Source organism: Myripristis murdjan, chromosome 12 (genome assembly GCF_902150065.1).
Source record: "Myripristis murdjan chromosome 12, fMyrMur1.1, whole genome shotgun sequence".
NCBI lineage: Eukaryota > Metazoa > Chordata > Actinopteri > Holocentriformes > Holocentridae > Myripristis > Myripristis murdjan.
This window is the reverse complement of record NC_043991.1, coordinates 3,476,164-3,503,421: the sequence shown is the minus strand read 5'-3', so window position 1 is coordinate 3,503,421 and position 27,258 is coordinate 3,476,164. Positions and strand designations below refer to the sequence as shown.

Below are 27,258 nucleotides of genomic sequence, written 5' to 3'. Positions count from 1 at the left end.
TGGTATCCAGTCCAGTCATCGTTTATTCGCAAAACCTGTTTCCACAGCAAAAAGTTGCATTTTCTTTTATCGATACGCTGAGAAATCCACCCCCTCCAAGCGTAAAAACTTTTTTTGCGAATTTTCGGCCGTTTTTCGAATTTCTGGCGTTTCCATCCAAGTTTTTTTTCGCAATTTCTGAAAATGCGAATAAAAATAGGTGGATGGAAACCCAGCTATTGAAAGAAAGTGCGCAGTCATATATACAACATAGACACACGGACATATAAGACGAAAAAAAAGAAAAAAGAATAAAATAAGGGGGAGATATGAAAAAGACAAAAAACATTTAGAATTAAATCATGACAGTACAAACAACAAGCAAGAAAGAGAAAAAGGGACACACATGAGAGAAAAAAAAAAGAAGGTGTGTCTGCCATTCCCAGGCTGCATCAATTTAAAGAATAAAGAAAAGGATAGAAATTAAATGCAAGAAGAGAAGTGAGGTGACAAGTTAACCAAAATAAGTTTTTTAGTAATTAAATAAATAATAGTTGTAATAAAAACGATAGGATTAAAGAAAGAGAGAAAAAAAAGTATTGAAAAAAAAATAATAAAAATTAAATTATAATAGTAAGCGACTGGTTGAGAGAGAGAGAGAGAGAGAGAGAGAGAGGGCTGTCACCGTGAAGAATCTGCGGGTCCGTTTGCTGCGGCGGTGGCTCGGCGGTGTCTTTTGTTGCTATGGTGATCTCCGCTCTGATGACGTCGAAAGAGAGCGACTGTTTACATCAGCTGGTCGCACTACTGGCTCGTGTGGTCACTTCCACCAAGCCAGTAGGTGACATCTGGACTAAAGTACAACTTTCCATCGATATAGAGCTTGTCAATGATAAGACGAGTTTTCTTGCTGCTTTTTCTCGCCTCCGTCATTATGGGGTGAAGTATCTTGCGCCTCCTTAGGATCTCCGGCGGGAACTGGTCGCTGATGGAGAAGTTGGTACCCCGGAGCTCCTTCCTTCTTTCCATGATGGAAATCTTCATTTTGGTATCGAGCACTTTTGCCACCATGGGACGATGTTTCTGTTTGGAAGCCTTGACCTGCCCAATGTGATGTACTCTCGAGAAGCGGATGGTTCCGAGCTCACGTTCGTCCATCTTCAGACTGTCTTTCAAGAATGACTTGACCAGCTGCTCAGAGGTCTGGTAAGTCTCCTTACTGGTTTCTGGGATCCCGTGGATTATAATGTTATCCCTCATGCTTCTGGATTGCATGTCGAGAATATCATTTGTCATTTTCTGATTTTGTTGTTGGAGTTCGGCTGTCAAAGTCTTTAGTTTGTTCACTTCCATTCTGAGGGAAGCGTTGTCTTCTTTGAGGGTTTCGACTAGCGCATTGTTGAAGTCCATGGCTTGTTTTAGTTCTTCCACATCATCCGACAACTTTTTTAGTAGGTCAGGTTTTTCCAGTTGTTGTTGCATCGTGGTCATGGATTCCCGAATGTGGTGGAGATCCATTGAAACATTCGAGTTGTCGAGATCACTCGAGCTCAGCTGGTTTCTCCCTCGTTTGCCATCGGGTTTTTTAGCCATGTTGTGATAGATCGAGTCTATGTAAGATTCTAAGTCCTCGATGGATTCTTCCACAAACGGTTCCAGTTTGGGTTGTTGAGGTTAACGGTACTTAGAACTAGGTTTAGCAGCATGTTTGGGAAGGCTGACACGGAGGGTTGCTCACAGCGACTTCCCGGCAGCCATGACAGTCATATAGATCCTGTTGATGTGTAACTTGCGCATTTACACCGTCGGCAATTCGTCGCCAAGCATTCTGCCTTCTCTTAGCGGCAGCCGCGGTGTTCGATTTAGTGTGTAGATGTTGTTTTTCCTCCTCATCCTTTTCCAGTATAATACGCTGCACCTCCGCTGTGACATACGCTGTGCGTTTTTCCTTGTCGATCCTTATACGTGCGTGTTCACGGCTCTTTATGAGGCAAACCTGGATCGAACGAGCGAGTTGATAACCAGCGTTGTGATGCCGGTTATCCCTGAACACCATGATCTCAATTAGTGTAGCCGGATAGGACTGAGAAATCCAGGGAAAACTGAGCTTGCTTCGTAATACAGGCCCCTGGTCCACGAAGTTCCAATCTGATGGCCCTAATTACGGAGTTTATGGGGGAGTAATGCTTCATGCGGTAGTGGGCTACCCAGCTTCATTCAGGTTGGTTTTCACGGACCTCAAGCTGATGTGTACACCATGCACACTAGACATAAAGTCCTCAATAACCGCATACGAGTGCCCCTCGTTAAAATACTGGATGCACTGTTGCAGCATATTTGGCTGCCCTGCCTGCTCTGCATAGGCGGAGTTTGAAATTTGCGCTGGGGGGGGCAAACATTTTTTTTTATTATTATTTTATTTATTACAATACCAAACATAATGTAATTCAGATTTATTTCTGAAAATAATCTTATTTTATTGCATTGCTTAAATGTTTATAGATGTATACAGGAAAAAAAAAATATTGGACCTATTTTTGACTCAATGTAGTGACACATTTCAGACGCTAGGGGGGGCAATGCCCGCCCTGCCCCCCTGTAAACTCCGCCTATGCTGCTCTGTGTCGCTAACAAATTCTCCTATGCCCATCTTGGGTCATCAACACAACAACTGACGACAAAAACCAATATTGACCAGGCACTTTTTCACTTCCGTGTCAAGTCCGTGTCAATCAGGGCTTTGGTACATTCCTTTTCCGGTTTGTGTAATTTGTAAATTTGTTTCAGCACTTGTAAAAGTGTTTCGCGTCTTGTTAATTTGTTTTCTGAAACGTAAATTTGTTTCGGGACTGGTAAAAGTGTTTTGTTAATGTAATTTTGTTTTGTGATATGTAAACATGTTTTCCAAAATGTAAATTTGTCTCAAACTTTGTAAAAGTGTTTCACATTTTGTAATATTGGTTTGCACTTCTCAGCCACCGTATCTTCACACACTTTTTCACAGCTCACCTACTTCCCATACAAAACTTTGTTTAAACTCTGCAGGCTGACAGACGACCACACCAAATGAACATTTTGTATATTTCAGGATATTTTCTGTCTGTAGTCCCTCAGACTGAGCCATATGAACACAGTCGACTGTCACCATGTTTTTGACTGAATACCGTGATATCCATATTGTGAGGATATTGTTAGGATGACTGGTTGGTGCTTTCATCAAGTGTAAATTACTGCTTAATAGTCATCAGTAATATGGATATGATGAGCGAGCAGCCTGAGGCCAATAACAGAGCAGCGAGGAGCGTCTAATAAGTTGAGAAAACTGCATCCCTTTACTGTAATGCAGCCTTTAAAAGCAGGAGAGGACAACACTGATGCCACAAGATATTACCATATCCCAAATCCCACATGACATCTGATCTCATATCACAGTATCCATATTATATCAATATATTGATGGGCCCACCTCTACTGCCATCACCTGGTCAGTCTGTTGAAATGCTCATAACTTTGGCCCTGATTGGTCAAGAGACTGGGTGCTGGTGTCATGTGATGCAGAAGCTCTTGTTCTCCAGTTTTACTCTGAGAAGATGGTAGACTGAAGGCATCTGAGGACTTTTCACTGAGCCATTCATTTGTTATTTATGGACGTACCTATGGCTGTTTTCACGTCTACCGTATTTAGCACTGAATTTGAATAATTTTGGACCTTTTATCATTTCTTGCTTTCATTGTCTGTTTATTTGTGTTTTTAATATTTTGAAGTCTTCATTTCAGGTGTTATCTTTATCTTTTCATTTACTCTGATGGTTTTGTAAAGCACTTTGGAACTGCTTTAAAGGTGTAATGTAAATATAAATTAGTATTATCAGTATTATTATTAATATAATTGTTATAATAACTATTTCATTGGTTTGTCCTGCCTTTTTGAATATTTTGAAAAATCTCTGACTGATAAATATCCAAAACACTGGAAATTATAGCTCCATATTTTATTCTTCATTCAGACTGAGGTACTGCAGGTTGTCAGAGAGCAGCTGTGCTTCTCTGGCCTCGGCTCTGAAGTCCAACCCCCATCTGACAGAGCTGGACCTGAGTGAGAGCCAGCTGCAGGATTCAGGAGTGAAGCTGCTGTCTGCTGGACTGAAGAGTCCAAACTGCAGACTGAAGACTCTCAGGTCAGACTGCACTTTTTAATGATGTGTCAACATGTAATATTCTGTACAGGTTCATTATTATTATTATTATTATTATTATTATTATTATTATTATTTGGCATTTCTGCTTTATTTGATAGTCACAGTAAAGATAGACAGGGGGAGAGAGGTGATGATATGCAGCAAAGGACCAGAGGTCGGATTCGAGCCCTGGTCTCTGTGATCAGGACTGAGCCCTGGTGTCAGTGGCGGCTCTGCCCATGTTGGCGCCCTAGGCCAAATTACTCCCTTGCACCCTTCCATGTTACTACTCCTACCAAAACCACTACTGCATGGTGCTCGCTCTTAGCCAGTGAGCCACCGGGGCGCCCGACACACAGGTTTATTGACATGAGTGCTTTACACACAGAGACAATCAGGGGCCGGTCACAAAGCTCTGAAGTTTAGTTTAACCAGCAACAAACAGCAAGTCACTAACTTGAACCACTGACTGGTACTGATGCTGTGAAGACAGGATCATATTTGGGGGCGCACATCCTAAATGCTCAAGGGGGATTAATATTAGGCGTGTTTTTATATCCACTAATCTAATCCCAGACATGCGTGTGTGTTAATTATTCATCAGTGCTAATTGTTCATGTGTCTCGGATGTGCACATCAGAGGACTAATTGTCTTCACATTATCAACAGTTTCCCAGCATCACCTGTAAGTGTCGCCAAAGGATCCGTAGCTGTAGAAACGTGCGTACGCCAGCCATGAAGTTGGCATGAGGAACCGCACATTTCCACGCTCATTTCACTGTTTATACATCTGAACTTAGCTGTGGAAAAGGACGTACACCATGTTTTTGTGTGTACCCACCCTTTACATGAGGCCCCTGGTGAGCCGTCAGTTCCAGATCTCTGCTGTGATGTGAGGAAGAAAATCAAACACATCAGGGCTCATCAGCTCCATTTGTCCAAAAGGGTTTTTTTAGGCAGACACTGTGGGGACCAGACTTTCAAATAACAACATTTTCATTTATTTAGGAATAGTTAGCCTAGTATTGTTTAGTATTTTCACTTTCTTACAAAATGAATAGCTGTATCAGTGGGAGCAGGCTGCTAGAAAACATGGCAAATCCATAATAATAACTCGATAGTGAAGTAGAAAAAGCTCTCAGAGCACAAGGAGCCAGTTCACTGAGGCTACGTTTACACATAGTCGGGTATTTTGAGAAACGAATATTTCCCTCCCTCTGTTTTCCAGAATAACATTGTGCACACGGCATCGTTTTCAAAAAAGTTTCCGTTTACATCAACCTGCATAAATACGCCGTCGAGCGCCATCATAACTACACCAAGCCTATGGGCAGCGGTGTAGGAAGAAGGAGAAAGCCATGCCAGCCAATCAGAAGCCAAGCCAGACAGCAGTACCCAGGTCGGACCCAAGCGATGCTGGCGGTGACGAGGACTGGCTCTTTGTGTTGGAGGGAGGAGACTGACCTCTGAGCCCTCATTCATCTCTGCTCCTCGATATAAAAAGCAGCTGTATTTGCAAATGCAAACATATGGACAGAAATGCTACTGTGAATGCATCCATGATCATCACCATTATAAACATAATATACGTTTATCATGTCTATGATCACCATAGCCAAATGTAAACATTGCGCGCACTTTTGGTGCATAATGTGACGTCGGCTGCCTGAAATTCTGTATTTCTCCGTTTTTCTCAGTTTACATGCAAACGCGAAACAGGAGTTTTCCTAAATCTCCACTTTGGCCGGAGTTTTTAGAAAGAATCGTTTTCAGAGGCGAATTCGCTGTTTGCGTGTAAACGAAGGGCACAAACGAAGGGAAATGTCTCGGTTTTTAAAAATACCCGTGTACGTGTAAACGTAGCCTGAGGAGAGACGCTTCTGCACTCTTCTGGTCTTATAGTTTATTTTTTATTCTTCATTCAGACTGAGGGACTGCAGCTTGACAGAGAGCAGCTGTGCTTCTCTGGCCTCGGCTCTGAAGTCCAACCCCCATCTGACAGAGCTGGACCTGAGTGACAACGGGCTGCAGGATTCAGAAGTGGAGCTGCTGTCTGCTCTGGTGGAGAGTCCAAACTGCAGACTGAAGACTCTCAGGTCAGTAGAGGGGTGGAGTCAGTCCTCTGAGGTCAGTAGAGGGGTGGAGTCAGTCCTCTGAGGTCAGTAGAGGGGTGGGGGTCAGTAGAGGGGTGGAGTCAGTCCTCTGAGGTCAGTAGAGGGGTGGAGTCAGTCCTCTGAGGTCAGTAGAGGGGTGGAGTCAGTCCTAGAGGGGTGGAGTCAGTCCTCTCAGGTCAGCAGAGGGGTGGAGTCAGTCCTCTCAGGTCAGTAGAGGGGTGGAGTCAGTCCTAGAGGGGTGGAGTCAGTCCTCAGGTCAGTAGAGGGGTGGAGTCAGTCCTAGAGGGGTGGAGTCAGTCCAGGCGGAGCAGCTTGGTTGCTTGGTTCTTGTGCTGGACACAGTCAGTGCAGGCAGCATTTCCTGGGAAATGTCCAAAGTGCTCAGTGGCCTCAGGACTGGACAGAAAGACAGAGAGAGATCAGCCAATCAGAGCAGCCACAGGTGTGTTGGGGTCATGTGACCTGCGGGTGATGATGATGATGAGGATGATGGTTTTGTGTTCATCCCTACAGGCTGGAACATGTAGAAGACTGGATTCCAGCTGGCAGCCTGAGAGGATGTGAGTACTGAGACACACACACACACACACACACACACACACACACACACACATGAAGTCCAAATCCAAACAAGGCTTTACAGAAAATGTGAGCGAGCTGAAACTATATGTGTGTGTGTGTGTGTGTGTGTGTGTGTGTGTGTGTGTGTGTGTGTGTGTGTGTGTTTCCAAAAGCAGCTAAAATCAGCTGACATGACAGAAACCTGGGCGCCCTGGTAGCTCACGTGCTGCAGAGCTCCAGCTTGTCCAGGCTGAGTCGTGGGTTTGAATCCCACCTCAGGCCCTTTGCTGCAGGGCGGCCCCTCTCTCTCCCCGGCCTTTCCTGTCTCTCTCTGCTGAGTCCAATCAAAGCTACAACATACTAAAAACAACTTTAAAATTACAGAGAAAAATGAGTTTTCCTCTGTCGATTTATCTCACACATAAGCCTGGTATTTTTTTTCCTTTATTAGTGAAAGAAAGGTGAACAAGTCGAGTGCAGAGAGTGACAACATTAGAAAACATATTAGAAAAGGAGAAGACAGGACTGAACAGATGTGGAAAGAAAGAAAGAACCAGACAGGAACTCAAAGAAAACAACACATAAAATAAAAATAAGAAAAAAAAAAATTAAGAAAGCAAATTAATTGTAGTTTACTTTTGGTGTTTGTGTGTGTGTGTGTGTGTGTGTGTGTGTGTGTAAGGGGGGGGTGTATGAAGGGTAGGGGGCAGGCAAGGACAGAGAGAGGTAGAGAAAAATAGAGAAAGAGAAAAAGAAAAAAAACCTGAAGGAGAAAAAGTAGAAAAAATTGTCTCATTTGTTTAATTTTTGATTTGTTTTTCTCTGGTATTTTGGGTGGATATGAAATCTGCCTTACAAACTGAACCAAAAATGAGCATTAAAAACAATAAACTAAACAAGCAAATCCTCTTTAAAATGAATGAAAACCAAACTCAAACTGAAAACACAAAGTGTAAAATTACATTAGTTTTGATTTTTAATGAAAAATGCAAAACTATAATAACCTCATAAGAGCCAAGAGAGTGTGAGTGAGTGATGCTTTCTGAGTTGTGTTGTGTGTCTTCTCCCCATCAGATGCCTGTGATCTCACACTGGATCCAAACACAGCGCACAGAAACCTCCGTCTGTCTGAGGACAACAGGAAGGTGACGAGGGTGAGAGAGCAGCAGTCGTATCCTGATCACCCAGACAGATTTGACCAGTGGTTTCAGGCTCTGTGTAGAGAAGGTCTGACTGGGCAATGTTACTGGGAGGTCCAGTGGAGTGGATGGGTTGATATAGCAGTGACTTACAGAGGAATCACAAGAAGTGGTGCTGACTCTGTGCTTGGAGACAATAAACAGTCCTGGAGTCTGATGTGCTCTGATTATGATTACAGCTACTCTGTCAAACACAACTGGAAGTCCACCAGCATCTCTGTCCCTCCCCTTGGATCTCACAGAGTAGCAGTGGATCTGGACTGCTCTGCTGGGACTCTGTCCTTCTACAGAGTCTCTCCTGACAGACTGAGACTCCTGCACACCTTCAGCTCCACCTTCACTGAGCCGCTCCACCCTGCATTTGGTTTGGGGTCACCTGATTCTTTTATTGTGGTTTAGCTGCCAGTTTCTCAGAAACAAACTCTGACCTGAAAGTGTTAAGAACATGTTTGGCTGATTTGTGATTTATAGTTACTGTTTTTTTTTTGTTTTTTTTTTTTGTATCAGGCATCTTGGTGGATAATTGTTAATTGATTGACTGGACAGGCGCGTAAATATAATAAGTCATGATAATGTTTGTATATTCAAATTCTTAATATTGTGCAAAAGTGTCATTTAAACCTCCTCCTCCACCGATTGCTTTTTTTTTTTTTTTTTGTATTTCTAGTCAATAAACACAGACATGAGAATGACAGCACCCCACACCCCCCCACCCCCACCCACCCACACACCACCACCACCCCCACCCCGTCATTTCTTTCTGGATACATGTCTGCAGCCGAGGCTTTTTACATCCCGAATGGAGTTTCCATCTCTGCAGATATCTTCCTGTAGTTTTCACATTTGTCCACCAGGGGGCAGGCCGTCCTCGCAGGAGCATGAACACACACTCCTCTGCTCCAAACCTCGAGGCCGAGGGAGCCGAGGAGCTTTCCTGCCGTCTCCGGGCTTCGCCACTAGTTGTCATCCTGGACAAACACACACACACACACACACACACACACACACACACACACACACGCACAGCCTCTCTGTACAGCATTACTACACAGAGATATGAGAGAGAGAGAGGTAAAGGCTGTTGCTATTGTGGTCTGTACTCATGTTTATTCATATTTACTGGTCTTACTGTCTCATTGATGTTGACCGCAGCCTCAATCAAAATATCGATACATTCACTGACCCTCGTTTTTTCCATTATTAGACATTAAATCAGTGTTAAACACAATGAAGTAGCAATTACAACTCAGTCACACACCAGAAACACTCACAAATATTCTCTAATAATTAATTCCTGCCTGTCCTTGCAAGAGTTTTTTTTGTCCTTTCTGAAACAATAAACAAAGTGCTGACATTGTGAATCAATTTCAGAATGATGGAGAGAAGTAGGGCAGCAGCACCGAAGCCAGGGTTTGAACCCGCAGTTTTTCTTCTCTCCACATATTCTCTCCCCCCCCCCCCCCCCCCCCCCTCTCTCTCTCTCTCTCTCTCTCTCTCTCTCGCTCAAAAACAAGAAACTGATGATGAAACTTGAACAGGCAGACATGACGCTTTGCTGGCTTTGCTTGGATTCTCACACACACACGGAGCGGACGCTGAGCAAACAGCCGTTGTGAAACTCCAGAGACACCGAGAGTCGAAAAAAAAAAAACGCAGCGCGGCCGAGCTTCATATCTCTGATGCAAGCGATAGCAGCTCCTCCGGTGAAAGGGCTCTGTATGCCGGTCTGGAAAGTTTCCGTGCATTCACTTTAATTTCCACATAAACCCTGGTTTTCGACACGCTCTGTGAAGCATCGCTTAGAGGGAAAAGACTTGATATGAAGAGCTTTGTGACACATTTGAAAAAAAAAAAAAAAGAAAAAAAGCACAGTTTGAAGGCATTCTCTTATAGTCCAGTCATTTTATGAAAAAACCCTAGGACAAATTGCAAGAGACGCAAACTCAACTGATTTTGTATCCTCAGTTTGTTATTATCTGATTTGATATATGCTAATAAGGAATATAATGAATAAATGCCAGAACAGATATTTAAACAGTGAATTTAAAGGTTACTATATATATAGTAACCTTTAAATTCACTGTTAGCGCATATCAAATCAGATACTGTGTGATATACATGCATAAACAGAATAATTCAAAGAACTTGTAATTGACTTTTTTTCTTGTCTTTGTGTGTGTAATCAACTTGTGAATTTTTATAATGATATCTGAAAGTAAAATTTTGAACCCCTTTCCCCTGTGTGTTAAAAAGGGTGTTTTTCTGGTATTATATGGTCATATAGAGGTGATTTTCAAAACTTTCCACCAATGGGATTCCTTGGACCATGCAAGGTGCCCATCTGTCCATCAGGAGCAGCTAAGGGTTCAGTGTCTTGCTCAAGGACACTTCAGCACACTCTGGAGGAGCCGGGAATCGAACCGGAAACCCTCCAATTACCAGCTCTGCCTCCTGAAACACTGCTTTGGCTCATGAAGTTGCAACGATTTTTTTTGAAAAAAGCACAGGTTCTCACTATTCATATATATTAGCCTATAATATAATCTTTAGACTTTGATACATATATCTATTTTTTTTCCTTTTTCGGTTTTTGTATATCTATCTATATATTTATATCTGTTTTTCCCTTTTTTTCTGTCTACACTGATACAAGATAAGTCTTTAAGCCTGAAAGTCATGTTTTATCAATATTCTTTTAAAATTAAGAATATTCTATGTAGGCAGTGTGTGCTTTTAACTAAATTTTATTTATTAATTTATTATTTTTAACCATTTAGTCTGGTACTTAACTGAATTTTATTTATTTTATTATTTATTTATTTATTTGTTTATTTTACCTTTTTAGACTGGTTTTTAATTGAATTTTATTTATTTGATTATTTTTACCATTTTAGTCTGGCCTTTAAAAAGGTTTTATTTATTGTATTACTTTTATTTTTTAGATGTTTAATGAATTTTAATCTATACAGTCATATTATGCCTCTGTAGTATCGATTATCTTCTCTCTGGTGTTTCCTCACTTCAAAGTGGTGAGTGTAGGAGAGCGTTTCCTCACTGTTCTTAATTCCTCAGTGTTTTTAAATTTGGGTGTGAGTGTATGTGTGTGTGTGTGGGAGAAGGGGGGGATATCTCTTGTGTCTATTGTTTGTTGTGTTGTTTTAATGTAAAGCACTTTGGGCTGCTCCTTTTGTATGAAAGGTGCTCTATAAATAAAGTTTGATTGATTGATTGATGTAGCCTATGTATGTGTGCATGTCTGGGTGTACTCATTTTATATATATTAAAAAAAATGCCAGTAAACTTTGCCTTTCCATGCTAATGAGGTGATAAATGTGTCAGATGAGTGCACGCTGCCTGAGAGCGTCTTGGTCTGCTCGAAATGTTTTACATGTGTCATCTGTTCCACTCCCGTGCATTAAAAAAAAAAGGCATCATAAAGCCTGAATGCTACGTGGCAACTTTATACCATGCTACCCCCATCAGCTCAGACAACACACACACACACACACACACACACACACACACACACTGCACTGACTCAGAGGCCTTGGTAATGACAGTAAATGCCGTATGCTTCAAACACACTCTCCCGATTAAGAGTCTAGTAAAGAGTTTAAGAGGAGGAGAGAATGAATGGAGGTGGGGTGGCATTTGGAGGGTGGGGAAGTGGGGGAGAAGAGGAGAAAATGGGAGAAAGGAGTGTAAAAAAAATGAGGGGATAGCAAAGGAGGAGGAGGAGGAGAGGAAAGGAGGAGTCAAGACAGGATAGGAGAGGCAAAGAGATTAGAGGAGATGAAAAGATGGAAGGAATGGGAGGAAGCTGAGACAAGAGGATGAGAGCAGATGGACGGTGATAGCAGAGGAGATGAAATGGGAGGAGAGAAAGGGGTGGGAGGCAGGAGACAGGAGGAGGAGAGGAGTGAGGAGGACAGGAGAGGAGAACAGGGAGGGTGTACGCTGATATTTAAAGATCCAGAGTAATCCCTCTGTCAGCGCTGCCCTAAAAACAAAGAGCCAAATTTGAACTTTCAGACATTTCAGGCTCAGTAACTCCAGCAGCATGAGCAGGTCCAGAATATTTCAAGACATCAGAACTATTTTTTTTTTGTTTGTTCTCTTGATTTAACAGTAAAATGTAAAACATGACAAACAGGAGCAGTCAGACTTAGCCACCATGTCCACCATGCTGCAAAACCACATCAACACAACACACACACCCCAGCTGCGTCCTGCTTTGATGCCCAAACACACTGCCCAAAATGAGAAACCTTGACTTTGACCTTTGACCCAGATACTCCAGAATTAAATCAGCTCATTCATCACTCATTGCCATTCCCTCTATAAAGTTTCATCTGAATTCGTTCATTAGTTTTTGAGTTATCTTGCGTACAGACATGCAGACAAACAAGGAGGTAAGAGAAGCTGCGGTACGTACGGTGGCCTGCAGGACCAACTGAACTCCTCATTCTTCCTCGTTGCTCCTCATCATCAACAACAGCGAACTGCCTGTCTCTTAAACTCTCGCATCAGGACTCGAGTTGGATCACAGGCCAGTTTTTATGTGACACTTTAAAGTGAAGCATGCGGTCCATATTTTATACTCTGAAACCGACAGTGACGGGGCGAGAACCGAGTAGAGCGCGTACCGCCTGAGACCATTTTTGCTGGTAGAAGGAAAAATACATCCAACCCCATTACATTTCAGTATGAAGGCATTCTTAATTTACTGATGGAAGTATAGCCTGTCAATGACCCGCCTCTATCACCCCTATTTTGGCCTTGTTGCACTGGCTTCCTGTCAGTTATAGAATCCATTTTAAAGTCCTTGTTTTGGTTTATAGAGCTCTCCATAGTCAGGCACCAGAGTACGTGTGTGACCTGCTTCATCCTCATGTACCCAACAGGTCTCTTAGGTCTGTAGACCGGAGTCTGTTGGTTGTGCCTCGTCCTAGGCTAAAAACCAGGGGTGACAGAGCCTTTCAGTGTGTCGCTCCCGGGCTGTGGAATGCTCTTCCACAGGACCCGAGAGTCTCTGCTACTGTGGACATGTTTAAAAAGGAACTAAAAGCATACTTGTACAGGCAAGCTTTTCCTGAAAGGTCGTAAACCAACCATGTTCTGACTGTCACTGTCTTTTGATAACTTTGCTTTGTGTTTTTTTTTTCCTGTTTTTATTTGTCTTCTGTGTTTTTATAGGTTTTACTGGTTTCCTTTGTTTTTTACTGTCATTTTGTGAAGCACATTGCGAGCCTTTCTCTGGGAAAAATGCTATTTAAATAAATTTTACTTACTTACTTACTTACTTACTTACTTGCTCTTCCTTTGTGTCATGCAGATCTGTTTCAGCCAATCAGCATGAAGCCCTCACCTGTGGCTCAGGTGTGCTGGAGAGGAGCTGGAGGGGGCTTGTGAGTGTTGGACTGAGTGGGTTCAACAAACATTTGAAAAAATGTGGTAAAGCATGATGTTGAAAGAGACGTTCACATGGTCAAAGTGGCCTAAATGTGACACCTAGTGGACTGGTTTGGTACTACAACAACATCCACTGCTGGTTTGTTTCTCTTTGCAAATTTTGCATACTTGTGTACTTATATTATTTGTAATGTACTTTATTTAATTTTTATTTATTGTGTTTTTTTTTTCTAAAATATAAATTTTTCTCTTCTAATGTTGATAGTTATACTTTTTTTAGTCCACTATTGCTCTTGTGCAGTTTCTTGACAACCTGTTGCTGGAGCACAACATCCATCTATCTATCTGTTTAGCTCTGTGCAGCTTGTTTTTCAAGACTCTGGCATTCTTGGCCTGGTCGAGGGAAATGTAACACGCATGGGACTGAAGCAGGGGAAACCACACCTGAAAGTGTCGGAAATGGATTCTCTCCACATAAATGTAAGGTTAAACATGAACAACATCACTGCCACCACCCCTGGGAAAATGATATTGTCCTGCATATCAAATATTTGGGGGAATGCAGACCCCCTTTTTTCCCACTGCAATAACTTTCTGAAACAGTTCTCCATGGAGAGACTGGGGATGGCTGCAACAGCATCGCTTTCACCAATAAGGGACGACCTGAGAATCATGTGATCCATTTCATGGTTGACCTCGTTCTTCCTGACCTTGCATGTGAATTTGCATAGCTGTGTGAAGAAGAACACAGATTTTTATAGCCAAGACACTAATATTCAGGTAAAAAAGTTATTGTTTGGACATTTGCATGTAAATTTTGTGATGTGGTCTCAATTTTTAATTCTTCTCTCTTATTGCTATATCTTACAGGTCCAGTTAAAACTTACCCCGGTAGTGAGGTAGTGGAACCTCTTGTATTTGATATCAATAAATGAATTCGGTGATATGGTTGAGAAGTTGGAAACACTGCTATTTATAATACACAAATAAGGGAACTTGTGGAAAAAGAACAAAAATTCTGCAAATTATAGTTCAAGGTTTCAATGATTTTATTTGTCATGACCTTGCATGTCACTGAGTCTTGGGATTTTCGATAAAACAGGTTTTAATTTTGGAAAAAAAAAAAAAAAAAGTGAGTTAAATTACAAAATCTGAAGGTATATCATTATAGGCAAAGGTCTTGGCTGTTCAGCAATGTACCGGTGCAACCTCCTCATTTTGCATTTTTTTCATAAAAAAGACATTTTTCCAGTTATTAGGCTACTTTGTTTTTGTCAACACCGTCACCATAATTTTTTTTTTTTTTTTTTGAAAAACATATTTTTGTATTAAAAGAGACTATTACTTCAATAACTGAACAGCACCAAAGAAACATATTGTAAGCATATTCATTTAAAACAAATATAACTGCCTCTGACGGTGGTGACACTAATCTGACGGTGGTGACAGTGGCCTCATTAAAACATACATTTCCAAAATTTATACCACTCAAGTCAGTGGCTTCTTGCTTAACAACTTTATTTAACTATTTGGCACAAAAAATAAGAATCCTGAGCACTGTTATAAGCATTTTTCAGACTTCAGTCATCACCGTCTGTAGGAGCAGTTTAATTTAGTGTTGGCATATTATTGTTTTTTTTTATTATTTTTTTATCTTTAGACTTACAATTATTTCTAACACATGGTGGCAGTGATTAGAGACAGGATATATGTTGGGCATAGGTAACAGGAAGGGGTTGGCACAGGAAGGTGGAGGGCACACAAGTTTTCACCAAACCTGAGGCAGGGAGGATGGACAAGAGCTGATATGTCATAATTTTGTCTCTTCAATAAAACAAGTAAAAGATACGAGGATTGACTGGACCTTCTGTCTTTTGGGTCTGCATAAAGATCACTAATGCTCCTCCTGTGTATGTAATGGCAAGAGTGAAAATGTTTGAAGGAAAAGGACAAATTGCCATTACACCGTCAGACAGAAAACCTGATGGTGGTGACGTCTGACGGTGGTGACAAAAACCTGCTCTTTCACATGATAAGCATGAGTTGTTCACGTTAGCCATCTTGTTTCCCCCCTGTTGCTACCTGCATCAGACCTCTTCTTATACAATTCTGTGTTATAGTTGAAAAATGCTATTTATAGTACACAAATAAGGGTACTTAGTGTGGAAATTTTAGGGCTCAAACACAAAAATTCTGCAAATTAAAGCTGCTGAGACAAAAAGTGCTACAGCCATCCCCCGTCTCTCTCACTCAGGCTAGTGTGTAATCAGTGTACCGCACAGGTGATGTGAAAATGTGATGATTGTAATAATCCAGCGAGACGCCTTGATACATTTTTTTGGAGATGTGAGCCCGAAACGTTGGGCTTCAGTTAGCAAATGGAAGAAAAACAAAAGGACAGGACCAAACAAGTGTGTGTGTGTGTGTGTGTGCAGTCCTCTTGTGCATGTTGCAATCCGTCTCCAGGAAGTGGAGTGTGTTCAGGAACTTTCCGGTCACTGACACGGCTCTCCGCCGGGTGGAGGCCTCGCTCAGGGACGCTGACATCACCTCACGGCTTCAGGACCACTCCCCGTGTGTCGGGCTGCTTCCTGTCTTTGCCTCGAGTCGACAGCAGATGTCATCAACGTTCAGGGATACAGCAGTGACAAGAATCTCTGCACAGTCTACTGGAGGTCAAATCAGGCATCTGAGAAAATAAAATGTGTTATTTTCCTTTTGTTTTTGGTAGAAAAGCAAAGTCTTTGTGACCATGAACAACAAACAAATGCCCATTGAATGAATGTTGAGAACACCAATGACAAAATCAAGACACAATGAGCCGTAAAATCCACACTGAATAATGAAAGATGATTTTTAGATTTTAAAGACAGTGAGAGGGAGTCAGTAAAACCAGAGGAGCAGATGAGGAGGTGGGTGTAGTTTTGGTGATGAAGAGGAGGCTGTGGCCGGTCGAGTCTGCCTCACTGATGTGGCGTCTCGGTCCGTCACACTCTGAACCAGTCTGACGCCTCTTCACTTAAACTAAAATTGAACTTGTTTTTAGTGTTGTTGTACTCGAGATCGGTCTTGGTCTCGAGACCACTTTTTGAGGGTCTCGGTCTCGTCTCGGAATCGAAGGCATTTTCACTCCGTCTTGTCTCGGTCTCGGACTGGGCGGACTCGGGATTTTTGATCAAGACCGGTCGAGACCAGACTCTCACTACTTTGATGAGAGAAAAAAGAAAAGTGCAGCTGAGTGACACGCCCCCTGAACACGCAGAGTGGATAAAGACGGCTGGTGAAGCGGTGCTTATGTTTGGCATCCCCGGGAAATCGCCATAAATGTCGACAAACTCTGACTGGCTTTCTCTCTTGTTGCATAAGTTCCTCATGGGTATGCATAGGGTAGCCTCCCATCCCGTAAAATACAGAATCGTCTTTAAACTGACAATGAAATGTTGCGCAATTTGTCCCGTATTTTCATAAATGCCCCATACACGTCTGTCACACACACATCAACACTGAATAATGAACAAAATAAAACACAGGAAATGTTAAAGGCAGCTAATTCAACCGTGGCAGGACCCGCATAGCGAGGAGCTAACGCGAGGTACAGCGGATAGACCTCCACCTCCTGTGGCTGCGTCTCTCTCTGTGTGACTGTCTGAATGCCTGCCCGCTCCTGTCATGGGTTGCCTAGTCACGCACAGGGCACCCGCGCACAGGGCACCCGCGTGTTTTAAAGATGTCGGCTACACCCGACACTCCACCACATCCCAAAAAGCAAAAACATTTGCAAAAGTACAGACGAGAATGGGAAGAGGCGAACCCGATGCCTGACAGCGTCAGTGGCAACGGAGTACAAGGCAAATTGCAAAACGTGTCGGCGAGTGTTTTCTGTGGCTCATGGTGGACTGGCTGATGTGCGGCAACATGCAGAAAGGGATCAACATAGAATAAACATAAGAACGGACAGGAACCAAATGGCAGTGTCACAGTTTTTCATAGCTGTCACGGCAGTAAGGGAGTAAGGGACATCATTATATGATCAATTTGATTTCCTATATGGTTGTGTATTTTGCAGAAGATGTCAGTGCTTATGCTGATGTGGGCATATACCCTACAGCACAATTTCTCAAATGGGGCTGCGTAATTATACAACAGGTAGATCCGACCGCGCAATCTGACTGGTCAATCAGATGTTTAGAATGTGCTCAAATGAGCATGGCAGCACAGCTAGCCGTGCTCAAATGAAAAATACCTCATCACTGAAAATATTAGTTCGCCTTTATCTTATTACCCGAGTCTGTGTGGTTTCCAACACGGAACGTTTCACTGAAACCCGCATCAAAAGCCGCTGTCAACTTTGTTAATCTGCATAATGGACCGTTTTGTTGTCAATTTTGATTTATCTGGCGACCAAGTTTGGATAAATGGCTGAACGAGGAAGACAAGACAGAAGAGATAAAGCCGAGATATGCAAGAGTGACGAGTGAAGAGCTGGATCAGCTGGAGAGGTCAAGAAATGAAGCCAGTATGGCCCAGTCAACGTCTTGGGCCATAAAATGTCTACAAGACTACCTGAAAAACACCGGGAAAACAGTTGATTTCTCAGGTGTAAGTAAAGAAGAGTTAAACAAGATCCTCCGTGAATTTTATGGAGCTTTAATTTCTATAATAAAGAGAATGAAATGCACAGACAGTACCTGCTGAAGCGGATTCAGCACCACGGACAGCATCCTCCGGTGCAGATTCAGCACCACAGACAGTACCTGCTGAGGCAGATTCAGCACCATGGACAGTACCCGCTGAGGCAGATTCAGCACCGCGGACAATATAGTACCTGCTGAGACAGATTCAGCACCATGGACAGGGCCCACGGAGGCGGATTCAGCACCGTGGACAGTATCGTACCTGCTGAGGCAGATTCAGCACCACGGACAGTACCTGTAAGATCTTCCACGGAGATATGCAGGCTGTAACTTTGTTCTTGTTATTAATGTGTTAATGTTATTTGCCTATTAATCGTTGTTCATTTGTTTATTCTTTATGAGTTGTCTAGGCCATTTATTTAATACATTTGTCAATTTGTTTTATATTTTGGGAGCAAAATGATGACAGTATGAATACATTTTGATTATACATTTTATTTTGTTGTTAGGCTAGTTGTATAATTGCATTATTACATTCGAGGGTGTGCTTGACCGTCATTATTGTAACTTCACATTATAATAATGCTTAAATATATGTTAAAAAAAATAGCATCCATGCAAGGTTCCTTAAAAATCATCATTTAGCGGAATAAATATTCATTGAAAAATAAATGGAAGTTCATAACTGGAATTTTATATTCCGTATTCAATTTCATCATCCTGAAATGAGTCAAACTATAGCTGTCAAAGCACCAAAATGCAAAATGTTCTAAAATTGGTTAAGTTCAAGACCGATGTTAAAGAAACCTTGCTGAAATGTTTTTTTTTTTTTTTTTTTAACTTAGTTCATTTAATTTATAGGTCTAATTGCTTTTTCTTTTAATCTTTCTTTATGAAATGACATATTTATCATTGCTTGTCAGGTCAATGCAGTTTTAAAAAGTATGATGGCGTACTTTTTACAAGAAGTCAAACAACAAATTTCCTCAGATTTGAGATTTGTTTCATTGTGCTGGTTAGAAAACAACAGCATTTTGTTTCTGTTGCTGTTGCATTTGTTTAAAAGCAAATTTAGTTTAAAAGAGATACCTGTCATTTTGTTCTTTTCTTTAATATATATGGTCTTGGTCTTAGTCTCGACCTCCAAATGTCTTGGTCTTGTCTTGGTCTCGGTACTCTCTAGTCTCGGTAATGTCTTGGTCTCGGTTGGGGGGAGAAATGGGGGGAGTTCTGCTGGAGGTACGTGAGATTTTTTCTGTTATAAATATTGCTTTAAAAAATATCAGTCATGCATAATTCCCAAAATAACAAGCATATGCTATAATAAGTAAATGTAAATGTAAGTTTGATAACCTTGACCAGACAAAAATGCAGAAAATGGATCAGTGGTTGAAACGTAGCAGCGATACAGCTGGAAACAAGGAGGAAGAAAAGAAGAAGAGCCAATAAAATCTCCTCAGCCACTGATGGGGTCCGTGACCGGCCACCAAATGGCGACCTGGGCCTAATGAACCTGTTCGACGAGACGCTGGAATGGCTTGCTACAACAGAACTGAGTATAAAGACATATGCAAGAAGAAGTCACTGATGAAGCTGGATTCTTTTTTACTTTGCTGAAAAAATATTTCAGAGGGGGTACATTATTGAAAAAAGTTTGAGAACCACTAGGTCAGATGAGCTTAAACTCCCAAATATAAACTGAAAGGCTTGCTTCAATAAACAAAAAAATGTCAAATCAAATTGTATTACACAATAAATAAAGATTTTCAGTCTGGTTTGGTTTTATTTTATCATTTATTCCCCCATTTCTCAAATAGGGGTACACATACACCTCATGGTATGCATAGGTGCAAAGACAGCTACAGGAGGAAGCTGGAGGCCAAACTCCAGCAGAACAATGTGAGGGATGTGTGGACTGGGATGAAACAGATCACCGGATGTAAAGGGAGACAAAGGCAACCATCAGGCAGCCTGGAGAGAGCCAACGACCAACACCTCTACAACCTGAGCCTGAGTCAGGAGAGAGTCCCGGTGCTGTGGAAGACGTCCTGCCTGGTTCCTGTCCCAAAAAAGTCGACTCCATCGGACCTCAATGACTACCGACCAGTTGCCCTCACATCTCATCTGATGAAGGTGCTGGAGAGGCTGGTCTTGGCCCACCTGAGGCCGCAGGTGAAGGAGTTGCTAGACCCTCTACAGTTTGCCTACCAGCCCCATTTGGGAGTTGATGATGCCATCATATACCTGCTGCAACGAGCTCACATGCATCTGGATGGTGGTGGCAGCACTGTGAGAATCACATTCTTTGATTTCTCCAGTGCTTTTAACACCATCCAGCCACTGCTGCTGGGTGAGAAGCTGCGGGTGATGGGTGTCGACACCTCCATTGTCTCCTGGATTACTGACTACCTGACAGGCAGGCCACAGTTTGTCCGTCTGGGCAGTGTTCTGTCTGACGCGGTGGTCAGTGATCCAGGAGCTCCACAGGGGACTGTGCTGTCCCCTTTCCTTTTCACCTTATACACCACAGACTTTCAGTACAACTCCGAGTCATGCCATCTGCAGAAATTTTCTGATGACTCGGCTGTTGTTGGGTGTATAAGTGAGGGAAGGGAGGGGGAGTACAGAGCAGTGGTGGATAACTTTGTTGAGTGGGCTGGACGCAATCACCTGAGGCTGAATGTCGGCAAGACCAGAGAGATGGTGATCGACTTCAGGAAGAAGAGGACGGCTTCACAGTCACTGTGTATTCTGGGAGAGGATGTGGAGGAGGTGGAGGACTACAAGTACCTGGGCGTCAACATCAACAACAGACTGGACTGGAAATCCAACACCGAAGCTGTGTACAAGAAGGGGATGAGCAGACTCTACTTCCTGAGGAAGCTGAGATCCTTCAATGTGTGCAGCAAGATGTTAGAGATGTTCTACCAGTCTGTTGTGGCCAGCGTACTCTTCTTCGCCGTGGTTTGTTGGGGGAGCAGCATCGGAGCCAGTGACACCAACAGACTCAATAAACTGATCAGGAGGGCTGGCTCCGTGATTGGCTGCAAACTGGACACTGTGGAGGCTGTGGTGGAGAGGAGGACACTGAACAAACTGCTATCCATCATGGATAACCCTGATCACCCTCTCCACCACACACTGGACAGACAGCGGAGCTCCTTCTCCAACAGACTGTTGCAGCTCCGCTGTCGAAGGGACAGATACAGGAAATCATTCCTGCCACAAGCCATCACACTGTACAATAACTCACACAGGTCCGACAGAGACTCACAACTCTCTGCAGTATAGCTTTGTTTTTAACACTCCACTACCCAGCACCTTAAAGTGTTTGTTTATTTATTATCCACTACTCAGCACCTTACCTACTTGTTTAGGTTATTTTATTTTATTATCCATCACTCAGCACCTTAACTGTTATTTATTAGAAGTGGTGATTCCATGGGACCAAATCAAGTTGGACAGTCGCCGAAACCCATTGCCGGGAGTCGGGTTCTGCCACTTGGTTTCCTGGTACCATGGTGTCAAACTTACCCTGTGCCATACCATCTACTATCTGTATTTTCCATTTTTCATATTTATTATTTACATCAGTATATCTTACATTTCTTACATTTCAACACTTAAACATTTTACATTTTACATTCTCAGGCCACTTTATTGTATATACTTAGCCCTTATTGTACTTAGTGTATATATTACACATTTTTTAGTCTCTATTGTGTATACTTTTAATTTTAATTTTTAATTTTATCTTTTGTTTTTTATTGATGATGCTGCTGTAACGTGTGAATTTCCCAATCTGGGATCAATAAAGTATACCTATCTACCTATCTATCTATCTATCAGAGGTACTACAGGAGGTACATGAGAGAAATCCAAAAGTTGAAAAATACAACAATAAATAATGGATGTATTCCAGGAATTTAATATCTTTATTACCTTTAATATCTACCCTTAGATAACAATGGTAAGATTTTTAATTGTGAAATAAAACTATACTCATAAAATAAAACTGAAGTGTTTAAAAGTTGCAAGCAGTGCAGAAGAGACAAAAAGTGTACATTCAGTACTTGACCTGCGTCCACGCACCAAATACGAAAAACGTGCGTCTTGTGGAGAAGAAGTTTTGCGGAGTGCCAGCTCTCTCCCCCATAGACTCCCATTATATCTGGAACCCAGAATCTGGGGGGAGAAGGAGAAACAAAGCCCAAAGCCTTACCTTTCTCATGATACATTTTATTTTCTGATCGGACTTACTGTCATCGAGGAAAAAGCATTTGTTTGACCACTACTTTCAGGAGATTCACTCCCAAGCACCGCTGTCACTCTTCCAGCTTGCCCACACAGTTTCCCCACAAACTGCACTTTTCTAGTTTCTTTATTATAGAAATTAACGCGCCATAAGATTCATGGAGGATCTTGTTTAGCTCTTCTTTCGTTAGGTGAGAAATCAGCTGTTTGCCCGGTGTTTGTCAGGTAGTCTGTAGACATTTTAAGGCCCAAGACGTTGACCGGGCCGTACCGGCTTCATTTCCTGACCTCTCCAGCTGATCCAGCTCTTCACTCGTCACTCTCTCGTATCTCTGCTTTTTCTCTTCTGTCTTGTCTTCCTCGTTCAGCCGTTTATCCAAACTTGGTCGCCAAATAAATCAAAATTGACAACAAAACGGTCCATAATGCAGGCGATCAAAGTTGACAGCGGCTTTTGATGCGGGTTTCAGTGAAACATTTCGTGTTGCCATGGAAACCACACAGACTCGGGCAATAAGATATAGGCAGAGTAATATTGTCAGTGATGAGGTATTTATTTATTTATTTATTTATTTTATTTTATTTTTTTTATTTGAGGTGGTTAGCCGTGCTGTCATGCTCATTTGAGCACATTCTAAACGTCTCATTGACCAATCAGATTGCTCGGTCGTTGTGTTGTATGATAGATATTTCATATGTATGCGCTATGCAAATTGAATCCTGCTGCGTTAACTGACCCTTGGCCATGCCAAGAACCCCACCTCACGTTACTGTCTATCTATCTATCTATCTATCTATCTATCTATCTATCTATCTATCTTTACAGACAGACAGACAGACAGATAGATAGATAGATAGATAGATAGATAGATAGATAGATAGATAGATACATAGATAGATAGATAGATAGATAGATAGATTTAAAATTTTTAAAACTTTTTCGCCGGCACGGGGACTGCCGGGGGCGAGTAGTAGCACAGGGATGCAGGCGGGAGCTGCTGAATTTTCCCATGAGCCCGATGAGGACGTGAACGCAGCACAAGTGAAAGTGAAACTTTGGTTGAAGGTTTGGACGAGCCGCGACCAGGAGGCTCATCGTCATCATTAATGTTGGACTTGTGTCTCACTGTCATGATGTAGAAGAGCTGCACACGTCCGGACGTCAGGAGAGGATTTCTGTTTCATCTTTGAGTTCAAGTCCAAGAAGAAAGAATGAAACAAAGAAAGAAAGGGAGGAAGAAAGAAACTTCAACTTCTGCCTCTGCTGTGAGTCGCTACTTTTGTCTGTCGCCAGTTTTTCGCTGTTGAGTTCATCTCTTAGCAATAAATTTAAAAAGTAAAGCAGTGATCATTTTCTTTGTGGGAATGAAAAAAAAAAATCTCATCAGGCGGTAAAAACAAATGTTAGCCAGTTCTATACGTCAGACAGCCCGTTTTTAAAGCCGTTTAATTCCGTTTATTCCACAGGAAATACAGACTGATCTGTATGTATGAAACCCGCCACTGGAAAACGGATAAATAAATAAATTAATTAATAAAAAAAAATGCAAATCAATTAATAGTTTTCAAACCGAGCAGGGTCTCCTGTGTTCCCAGGGCCCTGAACAGGCCTGTGGCTTTTTTCTTTTTCCAGCCTGAACAGAAAGCAAAGTGTTTCCTGTTTGTCAGGGTGAGAACAGGCCTCTGTTCCCTCAACACAGAAAAGAGAATAAGGGCCAAACCTGTGGCGCCTTAACAAGAAAGCATCATCTGCTTTGAAGATTTGATGGAAAGGAGTTTGTGTTTTTCTGCTGAGGCTCTGTTCTCTGAAAACAACAACAAGAAAAAGACATGAAGGGAACACGGTGCGCCACCAAAACTACTGAAAGAAAGATTTGCAGGTTTCATGACGTCACCAGGATTTGCTGGCGAGCGCAGCGTCTGGAACGCAGCCTCTGGATTGGACAGAAACAGGGAAACATGTCCATGAGCTTTGCTGCATTCACACTCTTTCATTTGTGCATTCCTAAAGTGAATTTGTGCTTCACAAATTATTTGTGAATCTGCATTTATTTGTGCAGATCATCAGCGGCTCCCGGCTCCTTTACAAAGACCAAACGCTGCATGCATGAGACTGGTCGCCATGACAAATTCAAATTAAAATGTCAAATTTCACTGTAAGGTTCAGGCCTCAGTGTGTGTGTGTGTGTGTGTGTGTGTGTGTGTGTGTGTGTGTGTGTGTATTATTAACCCTCTGTTACCTGCGTAAATTCACTATATTACTTCCTGAGACATGGGGGAAAAAATAATAATGAGCAAATCAACAACAACAACAAAAAATACAGCAAATAATTAGCAAGATATTAATAACAAAAAATTACATGAGATCCATATAAAGAATGACCAAAAAAATAATAATAAAAAAATATAAAGTACATACATTTGCAAAATAACAGTATTTGAAATGAAGAAGCAAAAAACAACAAAAACCTTATGATGAATATACACTCAATATAAAATAGCCACAAAATAACTGACATTTCCACAAAAAATATGTTGAAACACACATTATTTATGTGCAGCTGCACTGACTCCATTTAATACAGTTAAAGCCTGTTGTCCATTAGGAAACTAGAACATTAAACACATCTGTGTGTGTGTGTGTGTTTGCACCTTGACTTAGACTGACTTAAATCGGAAGATGAGTGACTGTGTGGAGGAAGAGGAGGGCAGAGCAGAGTCTGCAGTGTCCAGCTGTCTGTCCATGAAGAGCGACCGGTCTAAAGATCAACCTCCAGCCTTCAGTGCTGAACCTGGACCTTCAGACACAAAGTAAGACAGCTGTCAGACTGTGAGCCTGATGGAATATGATGACATGAGATTATATAGCAGAGCAAGTAGTGAGGATATCAAGAAAAGAGACTGCAGAGAGAGAAATGACTGCTCCCTGCTCTGCAATCCAGCTGTTCAACCAAAACACATCTGGGTATGTGCTGTTTTCCACAAACTATGATGCTGTTTGATGTTTTGCACCAAAACACCTGAGAACATTTCCACTTGTACCTGCACTCACAAGTTCTTCACACACCTGTGTCTGAAGTTTAGATTCACATTGACTGACAGATAAATCTGATCCTGTGCTGCTCAGACTGATGTGCATGTGATGCACCATGGCTCACATCACACACACACACACACACGTCAGCATGGAAGTGGTGTCCAAAGTCCACAAGCCCATGACTTTAGTTAAAGTGTAGATCCTCCTGGTCAAATATTACTGCACTGCCAGTGGAAGCTGCTCAGTCAAATGTTTTACTTGAGTTAAAATAATCTCTTTAAAAAAAATACTTAATTATTCAAAAGTACATTTTCACTTAAGCGTCAAGGTTCAAGGTAAAAAACACCAGGTTCAACACATTACTGAATTATTTTCACAATGCAGTTACAGGTTCTCTGGGCAGCCACGGCTCTCCCCTTTGCAGACACGCCCACCTTCTGCTAATCCCATGCAGTTTGGGCCCCAAAGCCTGCAGTCCACATGTGTTCTTGTGGCCTGTTGTAAAATGGTGTGTGTGTGCAGACTGGGGCCTAAACAGTCTTGGAGCTGCATCAGTTGGCTTTGACTGGAAAGCTGAGACTCTTGTGGATTCAATGAGCCACATTTGATTCCTGTGTGATGATGTTGGCCCACATAGCAGCCATTTCACTGCAGGCAGAGCATTTTGTCAAACTGGACGTCGCTGGAGAAAATGACCTCTAGTGACCTCTAGGAGAATCACAGCCTCATCAAACTTTACAGACACAAACTAGAGAGCGAGGCCGTTAAGAGAAGCTCTGCTTCTCCAGCTGGACTGACAGGAAGGGCCAGTTTCTGACACATTTACACAACGAGGATCAGAATCGCAATATGTATCGATCGGCTCCCAGGTGTCATGATAGTATCGATCAGGAGGTAAGCATATTGTCCCGGCCTGAGTGTTGTAATACCTGACTTCTGGTCCTGGAACCAGACAGGAGCACTGGAACCCAGCATGAAAACCCACTTGGATGTGGAGGGGATTCAGACATTTATTGTGTCTAGGGCTGAACGATTTTAGGAAAAGATCTAATTGCGATTTTTCTGGCCAATATTGTGATTTCGATTTTATTTGTGATATTTCTTCAAATCAAGCTTCAGTGCAATATTCACCATGTACAGTAACAAATTTAAAACATGACAGAAAATTACATCATACCATCAAAACATTAAATGCTATTTACTGTAATGCAAGGATGAATAATGAAAAGGTAAGAACTGTTTCCAACATGCATTTATTGCCAAGAAACATGCATTGTTTAAAGTCCTTGACTAACAGCAGTTATTACAACTGAAGAACTAAAAGAGACACATTTGACTGTCTTGTTTTAAGTAGTGCAAAAAATCCTTAATTCTGTATCGTTAAAAAATGTAATAAAATACAAAACAATTTAAAAAAACGATGTTAAATAAGTAATAACACTCCACATTTTTCAGCTCTGTTACAACTTTTTCCTCACACTCGGCGTACAGCTGTGGGATGACAGCCTGGCTGAAGGAGGTGCGGGAGGGAATCATATCTTCTGTCCAGCGTGCAGAGGAGGTTTTGAAATCTTTCTCTGGTGACCGTGTTAACAGACACCATGTATTCAGCAATGTAGTGCGTTACAGCAGTCATTATCTCCCGGTGTGTGCAGCTCCTCTTTTCATACGGAGTTACAGAGTAAATGACGCTGCAATTGTAGTCTGTTTGCTACAGTGGGCTTGAGCATCACTTTAACTCGACTTTTCACTGGACTTTTTGGTCACGCACTTGTCATGTAAACGCCTGCAGTCATTTTTCAAGGGCCGGTCTAAGTTGGTTGTGTTGTCGCTGGATGTTGCAACTTTTGCTCGACAGGCTTTGCACAGTACCTGTTTCTGGTGCACATC

The 27,258-nt window shown here is 42.0% G+C and overlaps 1 protein-coding gene across 1 annotated transcript in view; it reads left to right on the top strand.

The window, feature by feature from the left end:
* Positions 1-27,258, top strand: part of LOC115369201 (NACHT, LRR and PYD domains-containing protein 12-like) — a gene marked incomplete at both ends in the record, with an annotated part of 50,177 nt that overhangs the window by 10,734 nt on the left and 12,185 nt on the right. The window contains 2 exons of the mRNA XM_030065768.1: positions 3,987-4,157; positions 6,083-6,253. Of these exons, the coding sequence (XP_029921628.1) occupies positions 3,987-4,157; positions 6,083-6,253 (342 nt within the window). The remainder of the gene's footprint in view (positions 1-3,986; positions 4,158-6,082; positions 6,254-27,258) is intronic.